The sequence below is a fragment of the Arachis hypogaea genome, chromosome 14, assembly GCF_003086295.3.
Source record: "Arachis hypogaea cultivar Tifrunner chromosome 14, arahy.Tifrunner.gnm2.J5K5, whole genome shotgun sequence".
In the NCBI taxonomy this organism is placed as follows: Eukaryota; Viridiplantae; Streptophyta; class Magnoliopsida; order Fabales; family Fabaceae; genus Arachis; species Arachis hypogaea.
The window spans coordinates 11,841,839-11,856,918 of NC_092049.1; the positions used below are offsets into that span (position 1 = coordinate 11,841,839).

At 29.1% G+C, this 15,080-nt stretch overlaps 2 protein-coding genes across 2 annotated transcripts; one reads left to right on the plus strand and one right to left on the minus strand.

Moving 5' to 3' along the window:
- Positions 1–145: 145 nt before the first annotated feature.
- LOC112741516 (transcription initiation factor TFIID subunit 8) lies at positions 146–3,846 on the plus strand. The gene is made up of 4 exons (XM_025790529.3): positions 146–346; positions 863–3,250; positions 3,430–3,480; positions 3,596–3,846. The coding sequence occupies exons 1-2, from the start codon at positions 323–325 to the stop codon at positions 2,024–2,026; spliced, it is 1,188 nt and encodes a 395-aa protein (XP_025646314.1). The 5' UTR covers positions 146–322; the 3' UTR covers positions 2,027–3,250; positions 3,430–3,480; positions 3,596–3,846.
- A 3,680-nt stretch (positions 3,847–7,526) lies between these two features.
- On the minus strand, positions 7,527–10,521 carry LOC112741519 (berberine bridge enzyme-like 8). The gene is made up of 2 exons (XM_025790533.3): positions 9,672–10,521; positions 7,527–8,657 (listed from the first exon to the last, which is right to left on the minus strand). The coding sequence occupies exons 1-2, from the start codon at positions 10,327–10,329 to the stop codon at positions 7,693–7,695; spliced, it is 1,623 nt and encodes a 540-aa protein (XP_025646318.1). The 5' UTR covers positions 10,330–10,521; the 3' UTR covers positions 7,527–7,692.
- Positions 10,522–15,080: the final 4,559 nt, after the last annotated feature.

The window sequence follows — 15,080 nt, forward strand, 5'->3', positions numbered from 1 at the left end:
AGTGTGAGCGTCTACCCTAACCCCCAAATCCCCAATCCCTAACCTTGTCAGTACTCATCGCTCCCTCTTCTCCAAATCTCCACACCTGCCGACCTGCGCACCCAGCCACACCTGCCGACCTGCCGACCTGCGCACCCAGCCACCCACCACCGCGAAGCCTTCGGCCCGTCGCACATCAGGCCAACACGAAGCCACCACCGACCGACTCGACACGGCAGCACAGCACCACGCCGCCGCCGTTGAGACGCCACCACCCTAACCCATCAGTTCAACCCAGCACGGCAGCTCCCAGTCTCCCACTCAGCCTTCCTCCCAAGTCAATATGGAGCCCGAGCCACCGATTCAGGTAATGTTGACTATTTGCTGTTTAGTGTTTACTGGTAATTCTGTTCATTAGTGTTGATTTGTTGCTACTTGCTGTTGATTTGTTGATTTGTTGCTAAGTTTTGTTGATTTATAGCCTTTTTTTTCCACGTTAATACTTACAGACAAATGCATTGTTGATTTGTTGCTACTTGCTGTTGCTGGCTCAGTGGCTTGCTGTTTAATGGTTCATTTTATTGTTGTTTAATGGTTCATTATATTGGAAATGTCCTGCTTGCTGCCTTGCTGTTGCTGGTTGCTGTTTAATGGTTCATTTTATTGTTGTTTAATGGTTCATTATATTGGAAATGTCCTGCTTGCTGCCTTGCTGTTGCTGGTTGCTGTTTAATGGTTCATTTTATTGTTCAGTTTATTGCTGGATGCTGGTTATTGATTAATTGTTGAATGTTGATAACTTGGTTATTGATTAATTGTTCTGACCTTTCTCACCCCATAACTTCATCAATCTTCACACCAAACAATGTTTTATTCTCTTCAGTGTTGCAATCCTACATTAGAAAGTGTAAAATTAGGAAACCCTAATCGACGGACCATCGACCATGGAGGAGTTGGAGGAAGAGCTTCATCTGACGAGTTTGGGCGTGCGGTTTCTCAAATAGCCGTGGCACAGATTTGCGAATCTGCAGGGTTTAATGGCGTCAAGAATTCCGCCATCGAAGCACTTTCCGATGTCACAATTAGGTACCTTATTGACTTGGGGAAAATTGCTGAATTTTATGCTAACCTTGCTGGTAGATCGCAATGTAGTGTCTTTGATTTGATTCTAGGGTTAGAGGATTTAGAACAGGTCAAGGGTTTCATAGGTTCTGGTCAAAGTCAATGCCTTTTAGGTTCAGGAACTGTTAGGGATCTTATGAGGTTTGTGAATTGCGGTGATGAGGTTCCTTTTGCTCAGCCAATACCGAATTTTCCAGTGATTCGGCAGCGGAAAGTTATCCCTAGTTTCTTGCAAATGGGGGAGGCACCACCTTCTAAGCATATACCGCCTTGGTTGCCGGCATTGCCGGACCCTCACACTTATATTCACACGCCTATGTGGGATGAGAGGACTTGTGATCCCCGGGAAGACAAGGTTGAACAGGCCAGGCAACGTAGAAAGGCTGAGAGGTCGTTGTTGAGCTTGCAGAAGAGGTTGTTGTTGTGTAGTGGTTCAGTAGAAACACGCAATACGACTTCGAATGTGGTTGTGCCGAGTGGTGGTGGTGCTTCACTTAGACAAGGAGAAGGTGAAGGGGGTGATAAGAACCCTTACCTTAAGGCTCCTGTGGATAACAAAGATGTTTCTCCAGTTCCCTTGCCGGGGAAGCTTTCTGATGATGTTGATATGATTGCAAATCATGTTTCTGTGTTGGAGGCATTTGCTCCTGCAATTGAGATGATGAGGAGTAGTGGTGTTTTGTGCGAAGATGATGGGATGCAAGGGAGAACAGTTCTTCCAGCTGTGAGACCTACTGTTTATTTCAAGTTCAGGGCTGGAAAAAAGCTTATCCACGAGTCCTTGGATATGAGGAATCAGAAGAAGGATGCTTCACGAACAGCGGCCTTGGCTGGTAGAGAAGACGAGAGGGATGATAAGAAGAGGAGAGTTGAGCTTATTCTCAAACAATCTATGGAAAACCCACAAGAACTCACTCTGTTGTAGATTAGTTTATTGACTGGATTTGTTGGATGTTGTAGGAATTGAGTTTGTAAAAATGAAGACCTTCAAGGGTTAACCCTTTTTTGTCTTAATTAAAACCTTTTTTTCTGTAGCTGTGACTTGTGTTCGAATTTTTATTTTTATTCTTTTATCTTTATTGATTTTTTTATCTATCTTTTATTAATATTATTTCATCTTTTATAAAAAATATCAATGTAATGGGATTGCATGGCTTCCCTCATTTTGAGGGAATGGTTTCGGAAGTCTCTGCATTTCATCGAAAAGGTAAGACTACATTACTCTGTTTTATCTAAGATTTAGGGTATTGAACTGGTGTGATAGATTATTCCTGTAAATTTAGGTTTTCTGTATTCACATATTCCCTCCGCTCCAAAATATCTATCACTTTGGAATTTTGGTTCATTGATTACTCAATGCATTTAGACATGAATTGTATCCAATACATTAAATATTAAATGTACCAAAAATTCCAAAGTATTAGATATTTTGGAATGGTTGGAGTATCAATTTTCCTGATTTTCATAATACTGGTTGATATCCTTATTATTGTATATCTGAATACTGATGTTCAACAGTTAAGTGGTCTCACAGTCTGCTGCCTGAATACCAATAATTTGTCATTGAAAAATCTTTTTTCGTTGAGATTGTAGTTTGATTTACTGAGAATTCAACTTGAACCTTCTTTTAATGTTATCATCATCTGTTTTGATTGTACTGTTTTGCTGAAGTTTCAGAACAGCAATCCTCCTTTATTATCTGCTTAGCTTTGTTCTGTTAATTTGTTCAGCATCCAAGCCTGAGCTCATCCTATAAGTATGGAATTCCATGATATTCATTCGTTGATTTCTTTGGCATCAATTATTTCAGTTTATGCATATATATGCTTTAATGTTCTGACTGTTATATTGGTTTAACATATTATAATCACAATTTTTTAAGGTTTTGCTATTGTGTGTCCTAAGGGAACCCATTAAGATCTTTGTTAGTGGAATCCTTTGAAACTCAATACATTGATAACTTTAAAACCTTAATGATTGTCCTTTGGGCACGCATTGGGAAAATCTTCATTCTTTTTCCAAATGTTTATATAAGTTGATAGCTGAATTCATTATGGTGATGGTTTCTAGTGTTCCCAATCTGAAAGTGAGTGTCCTGTGCTAACTCTTGCAAAATGGTTGTCAGATGAGTTTGAAGAGAATATTTGGGGTAATGTGCCTTCTACTTTATTGCATTTAACATAGTTTGTAGCTTTGAATTGATTGAATTCACTTGTTGTTTTCTAAATCTCTCAATGCTTTAAATGATTTATTTATCGTAAATTTTTGTTAAAAAGTGTTCTCCTGTTTTCTACTAATAATGAATGTTGTCTCTGTTTTCTTTTATAGATTTCATCCCGTGTTTGGTGTTTCTATGAGCTGCTGCTTCTAAATTAAATGGTTGTTTACGCTGACCCTTGTTGTGCTTGTACTATTTAACGATGTTTTTGGTCATAATTTGTTTCCTTTTGGTCCACCATGTATGCCGCATGTGTGTTTGACGATTGTTGTACAGAAAGTCGACAAGGGGACTATTGAATGAATTTTTGGCAAAGTGTGGAAGGAACTGGACAGAGATAAGGGAAAGAAGAGGGTGGGAATGCCACGAAAAAACCAACAGCTGTAATTTTGCGGGACTCTGATATTCTGTTGATACATGGCCGTTTTATCGGCGATGTTGCACCATTGTATGGAGAAAGGTCACATTTTTAATCCTTCTTGTGAGACTGATTTCTAATTATGAATAAATGAGTGAATGGTTCAAAACTGCTGCCTTTTAATAAGAGATTTTTGTCTTTATAGGACAAGTTAATTTATTTATTCATAAAAAACGAAATTTTATTAGATTAGAAAAGAGGTAAGCCATCCATTCCTTGCTTATATACAAAAAGTATTGGTATGAAATATATCATATAAGACTTAGCTATTAAGAACGCTTGCCAATCCCTTTTATTATAAGATGGGTTTTGATAAATGAAATACTACACAGTTAACATTTAGAGCATTTCCCCCTGCATTTGATATTTGAGATAATTCTGTATATTGTTGTCTCAGCTGAGTTCCCTTTTGATTGTGTTGTTATTATATTTACTGCTAGGTGTTTAGATTATATCATTATATTTTTTAGTTTCAAGTTATTAGCAGTTGAAGTATCTTTTTTCATTTTATTCTGGATACATTGTTTATTCTATTTAGTTTTTACTGCTAAGTGTGTGCTTATCTAGGGTAAAAATGGAAAATTCCTCCCCATCCTGAACCGAAAGTGTTAGATTTGCTACTGTATTGGACAGTACAAATTAATTGATCTTATATTAAGTGTTTCTTATATTCGCAATAAGAACTTACTATTTAACAGTTAAAATTGATGTGTGTGTTGTAACTATTACCTTTGCATTAGCCACTATTATTTTTATTAGTATGCCCTTCTGAGTGTAAGGAGTTTCTACTTAATCCTTTGGTCCTCATTTTTAAGATTGAAGTGAAACCAGGTTTAAGTTGTCACTTTCTTCTTAAGACTGAACCATCTATGACATTAAATAGGGTCGTTTGTTGAACTATTTGTGTTTTTCCAATATTTATCATATGGGTCATTTGCTCATCTTTCATAAGTTTGATTTTTAGTGAAAATCATATAAGTTATGCTTTTCACTTGCTATATTGTGTAGGGAGGTTATTGAGTGGGCTGAGGCTCTCTTGAATTTGAATACTTTAAAAGAAATAAATAAATGAATCTCATTAATGAAAAGAACCAAATGTTTAGTTTCTGACAGAATTAGATATATCACAAGCTTAAGGCATTGCTGTGGGAAAGTCTATGTGGTTATAAACTTTGACACTTTTGTGCAGGAATTATCATCAAGTAGTGCAAACTATATCCAAGGGATTGCCATAAGAGTAAAATAAAGTAATTCAAAAAGATTTTAGTGCCAATTGAAGGGTAATTCTTGAACATCACACACTCATAACAGAAGACTCATGCTGATTGCTTATATAAGAAAGGGGCCAAAGCAAAAGGAACTAAGCTATGAAATTGGACTCGAGAAATTTAACTATAAAAGTTGAAAAATGAAATAAAGCAGTTGAAATCCTTACTTGATGTCATATTGATGTGTTCATATAATAATAAAAATCTTAATTTATTTTAAATTATTTTTAATATTTAAATGAGTAAAATTTTAAAATATACATTATTTTTGAAAATATTAAAACATAAAAATTTAATTTTTTATTTAAAATTTAGGTATTTATACTTTAAGGCTACGTATAAGTAGCTTCTTTTATTAGATGTTTCTTCTGATCATCGACATGTATCGTTTTATGGATATTGCCCATTTATTTGATACTCGTGCGAATATAATTCAGCCGAAAGGTTTGGTGTATAATTGGAGGGGTGATTCGGATGACCCTATCAATTTTAATAAGAATGGTAGATAACGTGAGATTCGTGGGATAATTTCTTTCTGAAATTTTGGGCCAACAATATTTTATCTGGAAAAAAAACATTTAATTTGTGGTAGGTTGAATATTGGAATAGCTATTTAATTATTCACTACTAAAAAAAATTATTTTAGCATTTATTTATTTTATTTTTAACAACAATAAAAATAATTGCTAATATATTTATTAGAAATTGGATATTAGTCATCTTATATTAGAGGGATGTTTCCATAAAGACGCTTAAAACGTCTTTTTGTAAACACGTTTACATTTTGCATTATTATTGGACGTATTAATGAATCAGTTATTTTAAATTTCTTAATAAATTAGAATAAAACCGATTTTTTTTATAATAATAACAATAAACCCATTTTTTAGAGATTTAAGTGTATTTTTAAATTTTTAGAAATTTAAATATCCACAAAACAAAAAATCAGGAATATATTTGTCTTTTTATAAAAAAATTTAAAGATATTCGGTTTAGATCGTATAATTTGATCGGATCAAATCGAGTCTAATAATTATAATGCAAACAATTAGGTTTATTATTATTGCTATAATAAACCGATTTTGTTCTGGTTTATTAAAAAATAAATTATTAATCAGTTTAATAAAAATGTCCAATAATAACATAATACATGTAAATATCTTTAAAAAAAAGACATTTTTATTATCTTTATTAAAGTGGTCCCCTATTTTATTACTAAAAAAGTTTAGCAATAATTATATAATGACCGATAATTTTTTTTAATTATTACAAAAAATATATAATTACTATTATAATATACAGTAATAATGACAAATATATAATTATTATAAAATATATATATAGTGACTATTATTTTATTATTATTAAAAATTTGTCAATAAAAATAATTTTTTGTTGTGGCGATTTTAGAATCTGATTGCAAGGGAATTAGAAAAAGGTAGGATAATTATTTGACAATTAATAATAATTAATCTCTTAAAAATTAAAATTGACATTATATTTTAATTTTAATTATTATTAAATCTAATGTGTTGCTAATAGCAAAGTTTATTGCCACGGTAATGGCCAACAGTGCTAAATATACAGTATCATTTAAAGTGGGAATCAGCCGCCATTAGCAGGTGTCCGTGGAATTGACCCGTTCTTTTTGTTTACAAATTGCATCAAAGAACTTTTTTTTTTTTTCAAGGAAATACATGCATGATATCACGAAATATTCTTTATTCACAAGAGTAAAGACATGAAAACCTCGCCACTTAATTAAGAGATATAATATAGTAGTTAATAATAACTAGGTTACACCTTTAAGTTTGCATCAACGAGCTAAATTTAAACTTTTTTTTTTTTACCAAAGATATGAAGACTCGAACTCGCAACCTCTTAGATAAGTATGGAAAGATTATGCCATTTGAACTATTATTCATTGGCAGCTAAATTTAAACTTACTATTACTATATATATAATCTAAATAACTATAATAGATATACATTAAAATCAGTCATTAAAATCAGACATTAATATAAAATAAACATTAAAAATAAGTTAAATTATATATATTTATATACAAATTATATATATAATTTAACTTATTTTTAATATGTATTTTATACTAATATCTAATTTTAATGACTGATTTTAATATGTTTCTCGTCATCACTTGATCACTCTTGTAAGTTGTAATAATTGTTGATGTCAATCATTCCAATGAAAACCACAGAATTAAAACATATATATAATTTGTTGCTGATGTGGTTTGGGATTTGATCAATTTGAGTATTCAAATAGATTTTAATTTTTTTTAATAAAAAGAGTAACTTATATTGATAAAACACGTTATATATGTAATGAAACTAAACATGTTATTATTATGCATATAAGGTTTTGACGATTGAATTGGTTAGGTTTAGAAATGAGATCCAATAACCTCTTTCAAGTTATTTCAATTTTTGGTGGTTTTCAGTTTTGATGAATATAGTTAGCGGCTTTGATATATGGAACTATTGAAAAAAAAAAACCTATATAACACCCATAGTTTATATTTTATTGATATAAATTCTTTACAGTATTATTTAACTTGTGTATAACTTCCCATGGACTTTAATTTTCAAATCTAAACATAATATCTAGCTAGCATGAAATAGCCAGTTTTATTCCCAATAATAATATAATTTTGAATGATGATTACCCTAATGTGGCAGGGTAGGGATGCTTTGTTCATTCCTAAAGAAGTTGGAAGGATCAACCTTGGTCTTAATTTGAACCAACCTATTGAAGTTTTGATTGAAATAGTCAACCCCATAAACCCTACCTTGCACATAGCTGTTCTTACCATTATGGTTAATTCCCAAATCAAGATCCTTGTAATTGAAGAAAGCCTCTCTAGGGTTGTTGGACACAAAAGGAGTCATGTACTTATGAAGTTTCCTAGTCAAGTCAATGTAGTAATCAGCAACATCTTTCCCTGGAGTTTTCCAATTTGCTTGGTACTGAACCTTCCATAATCTGCCAGCCCTATGAGGAAAAGGAGTTTCTGTTGATGGAATCTCAGCCATTCTTCCACCATAAGGATTGAAATACAGTATAGTATCTACCAACTCAATCATCTTGTTGAAAATTCCTTCCAAACCCTCTTTTGAAATTGGTTTCTTCACATAATCAGATTTCCTTTTCAAGAAGTTGACTGGTGATTGTGGTTGTCTATCAAGCAAGACCTCAAGAGGAGTTGAAATGTTGATGTTAGTCCAAAAGAGCACCGATTGAAGCCAAGTTGTTTCAATGCAATCTTGTTGCTTCAAACCCAATTGAGGAAACTTGTCATGCAAGAGAGAAATTAGGGTTTTGGAGTCACCAAGGTACAAGGCTATGAAGTTAGCCCTAAGAGTCTTAGTTCCATTTTGTGTTGCATTCACCACATCCATGATAAGCCTAATGAAGAGGTCATTGTCAATGGTAGGTGCAACATGTTGCCAATTATAAACTATGTCTGTGGCATTTTCTTCTAAGGTTCTATAAACACTGAACACAGTTACTTTCTCTGGGACTTTAACAAGCTTGATTTTGTAGGCAATCACAACACCAAAGCTACCACCACCGCCACCTCTAATGGCCCAAAACAGATCTTCGCCCATTGATTCTCTATCAAGTAGTCTACCTGTTAATTAAGTTCAATCACTGTTACTATAAATTTAAGACATTTAGATCTTGAAAAAAAAAAAAGATTTGAACCATTTTTCAATTATTTAATATATTTTTTCTATAATAATAGCTCAAATTTTTAACCTTTGTTTATTTACTATTTTGTTGATTGATTCTTGATTTAAAAAAGTTTTTCTAGAAAAATCGATTAATTTAATTAGGTAAATTTTTTTGATACACATATAGAGTAAAAAAAATTAGCAAAATAATGCATGTTTTTAGTTCACTTGGTTTTAAATTAAACTAAATAATTAACGCTTCAGATTTAAATAATAATAAATAAATATAAAAAATCATCTTTTAATTAGCTAACATTATTAGTCAATTTCTTTATTATAAAATTATATATTTTAAACTGATTTTTTTATAAAATTTTGAATACAGGATTTAAAATTTAAAATTAAAAAATTAGTTAATATTGAACAAAAAATCTTGACTTTCTAATTTAATTCTTAATTAAATAATATAATATACCTTCAACATCAGCTATTTGTGCATCAAGAATAATATTAGCTAATTTTTTATTATAAATTTTTTTTTTGAAAACTTAGAGTTAGAATATAAAATTAGATAAAAAAATTATTAAATAATCTGACATATTTGACTAAATTATCATCTAATAATTTTTAATTATATCAATTTTATACGAAGGCAGCTATACATAAATTCCTACCTTAAAATGAAGACTATAATTTAAAATTTAAGACTTAAAATTTATAACAAAAAAAAATAATCATAGAAAATTAATGGATATTAACAAAAAAAAAAAAGTCTCTTTTAAACTCTTAAATAATATAGTTAATGCTAAAAACTCAGGTGCAGTCGACTTTACGTAAAGTTGATAATTGAGAGTCGTTAGATAATTTAACTGATTTGACTAAATTTTCATCTAACGACTCTCGACTATCAACTTCACGTAAAATCCACTCCACTTGAGCTTCCCCAATAGTTAATACTTAATATAGTATACCTTGAACATCAACTATTTGTGCATCAAGAACGTTGTCCACTGAAAGACCATATTTTCTCATCATATTGCCATAGCCACCACCACTTATGTGCCCTCCAACACCAACTGTGGGACAAACCCCTGCTGGGAATCCATGACCTTTACTCTTCTTAGCAATATTATAGTACACCTCACCTAACTGTGCACCAGCCTGTACCCAAGCTGTTTCACTTTCTATGTCAACCTCTATGGATCTCAGGTTGAACATGTCTAGGATGAAGAACGGCACTTCAGCCACATATGACACTCCTTCGTAGTCATGCCCGCCGCTTCGAATTTTCATTTGCAGGTTGTGCTTTTGACCACAAACAACGGCTGCTTGCACGTGAGATACATGCAAAGCAGTGATTATGAGGTATGGTTTTCTTGTTGTCGACGTGTTGAAACGAAGGTTTCTAACGTAGGAATCCAGCACCGAAGTGAATGAGGCATTTCTTGGTGTGAAAATTGCTGAACTTATTGGGTGAGAAGAATCTGAATGGTTTACAAGGCAATGAATGAATGTCTTTGAATTTGAAGCTGAAGTTGAACATGGTGCTAAGGAAACTAATAACACAACAATAATGGGAACTAATAATAATGATGGTAATGCTCTAATATTATTAGAACGAACTACCATTTTTTCCCCTCTTTATCTTAGCTTAATAATGTTTTTGGTATATTAATTTTTAACAAAGATAAGAGTATTTTTTTATGATGAGTCTATATTTTTTGGCATGGTTTGTGTTGGAATTTATAAGGCGCCCTTGAACATGCAAAAAAACAAATATTACAGAATGAAATAATGAGAACATGCAAGCCGGCTTGGGTTACCTCCCAATTTGACCCATGAATTTTTAAGAAGAACAAATCCATAACGTAACTCAATTATCCTTTGACCTCACAACCCATATATATATTGATTTATATTACGTTACGTTTGTCAATATTGTTATTTCTTTTTTTTTTTTTTTGGTGAAAGTCAATATTGTTATTTCTAACATAGTGAACTGTTGCTTACAAGATGAGATAATAATTAAAAAGACTCAAGAACTAATCATTAAAATTAATTTTAAATGCGTAGTAATTTTTAGATTTTGGATGTACAATTTCTTTTTTATTTCCCCGTGACAATAATTTTAATCTCTATCTCACTCATATTTTGGTCTTTCGCTTAATAAAGGGGGAAAGGGAGATTATTATTTTATTTTAATTTAGATTTTTGAATATAAACTCATCATCAATGATTATAATAATATTAGAAAAATAAAATATATAACATAAAATTGGCTTATTATTTAACTTAACATCTATAATTATTATTGTATTATCTTACAATAGATAGTATTTTGACGCCAAAAAAATTGACGTGGTGTGTTTTTGTGCGAGTATGCATATTTCTCTGTTCTCTCTTATCAAAATATTTTACAAAAGTATATTCTTTTAAATTATACAAAAATTAATATTCGATGACTAAAATTCTACTAATTTTTAATTATTCTAATAAATTTAATTTATATCTTTCTTTTATTATATATCAACCTTAATTAATATGATTTACAAATAAAATATATATATATATATCTCTGAATTAATTAGTCAAATATTCAAATAAAGAATAAAAACTACAACTAATAATAAGTACGTCAAATATATGAATCATGATTATGTTGATTTTCATCGTTGATAGGGCTAGCTAAAGTAATATGTACTATAAATTTATATATCTTTAGTAATTATTGAAAGATATTTATACAAAAATATAATTTTAGAATAATAAAATAAGTAGTGATTAAGAGATCTAATTTATCTTCTTAATATATTTAAATGAGTAAAAAAAAAATATATATATATATATATATATTAAAAAAAATACAAAATTGTCTTTATTTAAAAATTAGAAGAATAGTTAAAAAGATGAGTTAAAACTCTTAATGATTTTTATATAAATTAAATAAATTAATAAAAAATATAAATAAAAACATAAATTAAATAAATATTTTTTGTGCACCACATGGTACATACACTAACATTTATCATTCTATGTTTATTACATTTAAAATTATTTATTTTATTTTAATAATAATTAATAAATACAAAATAAAAAAATTAACTACTTTAAATTGATTTTTATTGTCTTTCAATTATTTTTAAAACTAATTTAAACCACTTAACACATTGACTCATCTCACGCTAATGAGAACTCTTTCATACATTTATTAACAATAACATAAGTTAAAAAACAGACGTCTGATAGTCACGTTAATAATTCATTATATTTACATCGAAAATGTTTCATAACAAAAAAATATTAATAAAAAATAGATAAAATTTATTTTATTTAATATTAATTAATTATTATAATAATTAATTAATATTAAATAAAATAAATTTTGAATAATTTTTTTGTCTTCCTAACATTACTGTAATTATATAGTATAATTCCATAAAAATATAACATAACACAAATGGCCTATAATTTATGATTAAAGTTGCCTTCTCTTCGAGTAGTTGCCTTCTCGACCAATGGCAATGGCTTCTAGTGATGAATCCAAGGAGGATACAGGTTATATTTTATAGATTTTTTTTTTTAACTTTTATTTATTTATTTATTTGTATTATATATTAGGGATGAATATGAATAGTAGGTACTCGATTATCCGTCCAAATCCGAACTGAACCAATTAAATTAATTCTAAAATTAACGGGGAATCGGGTCCAACCCGAACCAAACTGATGACTTTTGTTAGTGATTGATTCGGATATCGGTTTTGGAGGTGCAAAACCCGAACCAACCCGCGAACCCGATTATATATTAATTAAATAAAAAAATATATATGGCTTTTCTATTAGACAATGATTATTCATTATTAATATGTTTGGATTTTAATGAGTTTAGTTTTTAATGTACTTGGTGTTTAACATGTTTGGATTATTTCTATTGATGTTACATGTTTATTGTACTTGTTGAATTTTTAAGATAAAAATTTGATTTTTTTTATGAATTTCAAAGTCATCGATTACCCAATTATCCGAACCGAACCAATCCATTTTTAATCGGTTTAATTTAGTTTGAATATATATACACAAAAATATAAATTCGAACCAAACCAAACCAATTATATTTTAATCAGTTCGAATCTAATTTTACCATAAACCTGAACCAAACCAATCCGTACTCTCACCCTACCATATATCCGTTTGTTATAGAATTTGAGTTCAGCTCGTTGAAGTTTCCAGATTTTTTTAATTGACTTTTTTTTCCTCTCTTTTTTATTTAATTTTTCAATATAAGTTGAAGACAGCTATATTTCTTGAAGGATATATGTAATCAGTATAAAATTTGATTTAGGATACAATGAACAAATGGAATGTTATAAATTGAAGGCTTAGCAAGTCAACATTTTGATTTAGTCTAAGGGTACGTGAGTACATATATTCTTTCCTTTAATTACGTATATGGTAATTGGTATATATGACGAGTGCATATAATAACTTCAATTCTAATTCAACTGCATGCCTAAAGAACTTAAACCCTCACACATGCATGCATATAATAAGCATATTCTGGTTTGAATAAAAATTGAACCTTTAACTCAAGTCTAATATTCACACAATCAGTTATTATTATATAATCATTCATATACTTCGGTGTCTCCTCTTATTAGCATATATATATATATATATATATATATATATATATATATATATATATATATAACTATATTATTCATATATCTTTTTTATCAATTTAAACTAAAAAAAATAGTATCGTGACATTAATGATAGATTTATTTTTGGATAAATTAGACTTGATATCAAAATTTAAAATTTAGAGTTATGATTTAGAATTTAAATTTAAAATTTAAAATAAAAAATAATTTATAAAAATTAATTCATATATTAGCTGAAAAAATATTATTTTTTAAGAATAATTCTAATTGAGTGTTTTTAAATACTTATAAAAAATTATCTGATTTAAAATTAAAATTTATATTAGAATTAATAAATAAAATGAAATTGATCTTATTTTATCACTTATATAATTATTTTAATAGAATAATTGAAAATTAGAAAATATTTAAATTTAATTGAGACTAAATATTAGAGTAATTAATTTTATATTTAATCTCAAATTATTATTTATGATATATAATTTTATAAATATTAATATAATATTTTATGAAATCCGAGAAATCAAATTGAAATGAGATGTAGCATTGGAGTTGTTATAATAAAACTCAAGTACTAAACTTAACACTACTGGAGCACATTCTTAATTAACACTAATTAAGAGGCATCATTGCATCACCACCGTTTACCTTCATTCCATTAAAATTCGTACCATTCATTAACGAAAACAATAAGTCAATAGAAAACTATTATTTTTATTTTAAAAAATTTAATATTTGACAAAAACAATTGTGGAAAAATTAGGATGTGTTTGGTTTGTATTTTTATTTTTTATTTTTATATATTTTTAGTTTTTTTTTTTTTGAATTTTGTAAAAAAAAAAAAAATAAAAAATAAAAAACAGAATTTTATTGTTTTTATTTTTTTTTATAAAATCTAAAAACAGAAAATATTAAAAATAAAAACACAAACCAAATGCACTCTAATATTTTCTCTCTTAAAAGAAGAAACATATTAAAAGAAGAAATAGAAGTTGACAATTAAATATAAAAGAATAAAAATAAAACTACTCCTAAAAGAAACATATTAATTATAATTATTCTTTATTTCATATGATTGAGATAAAAACCCATATATTAAAGAAATTATATCCTTTTAGGCCTGATGTAACCCCCAAGAATTAAGATAAGGTATTCTATGTAAGGTCAATGTCCAATTACATACTAAAGAAAAAAAAAATCATTTCATCTAAAAATGATTAAAAAAAAAAACCCTTCGAAATACAGTACTAGTAAGAAATATATATTCTGCATATATATGCTTGGATAGATTATAGATATAGCATCCATATGAATTCTTTAAAGCTCCATTGTCATTTGTGAATACTTGCTTCTTGTTGTTTTCTCAGTCCCTCTTGAGTATGTAGAATAAATCATCAATTATTTGGGGCAACATCTATCTTTGACGATGTTGTTCTCATCTCAACTTCTTTTGTTCTTTCTTTCTTTCTTTAATTTCATGTTTCCTTTTTTGGTTTTAATTATCTTCATGCATGGTTTTTAATAATAATAATAATAATAGTTGACGAATATAAGCCAATGAAGCTTTTTAAGTGAAAGGATTGGTTTATTTTATTTTGGGAGGAACCTTTTTTCTTTTTACATTTTTTCTAGCTACTGTTTTTTTCAGACTTGATCAAGGGTTTAGTTTGATTCAAAAAAAAAAAAAAAATTTGGTGTGTATATATGCAAATTAAAG

Bases quoted from the DNA above. Each gene is read 5' to 3' on its own strand.
- LOC112741516 (XM_025790529.3), top strand. From the start codon at position 323: ATGGAGCCCGAGCCACCGATTCAG. The intron at 347-862 runs GTAATGTTGACT...TATTCTCTTCAG, and splicing joins AGCCCGAGCCACCGATTCAG to TGTTGCAATCCTACATTAGA.
- LOC112741519 (XM_025790533.3), bottom strand. From the start codon at position 10,329: ATGGTAGTTCGTTCTAATAATATTAGAGCATTACCATCATTATTATTA. The intron at 8,658-9,671 runs GTATACTATATT...CTTAATTAACAG, and splicing joins ACAAATAGTTGATGTTCAAG to GTAGACTACTTGATAGAGAA.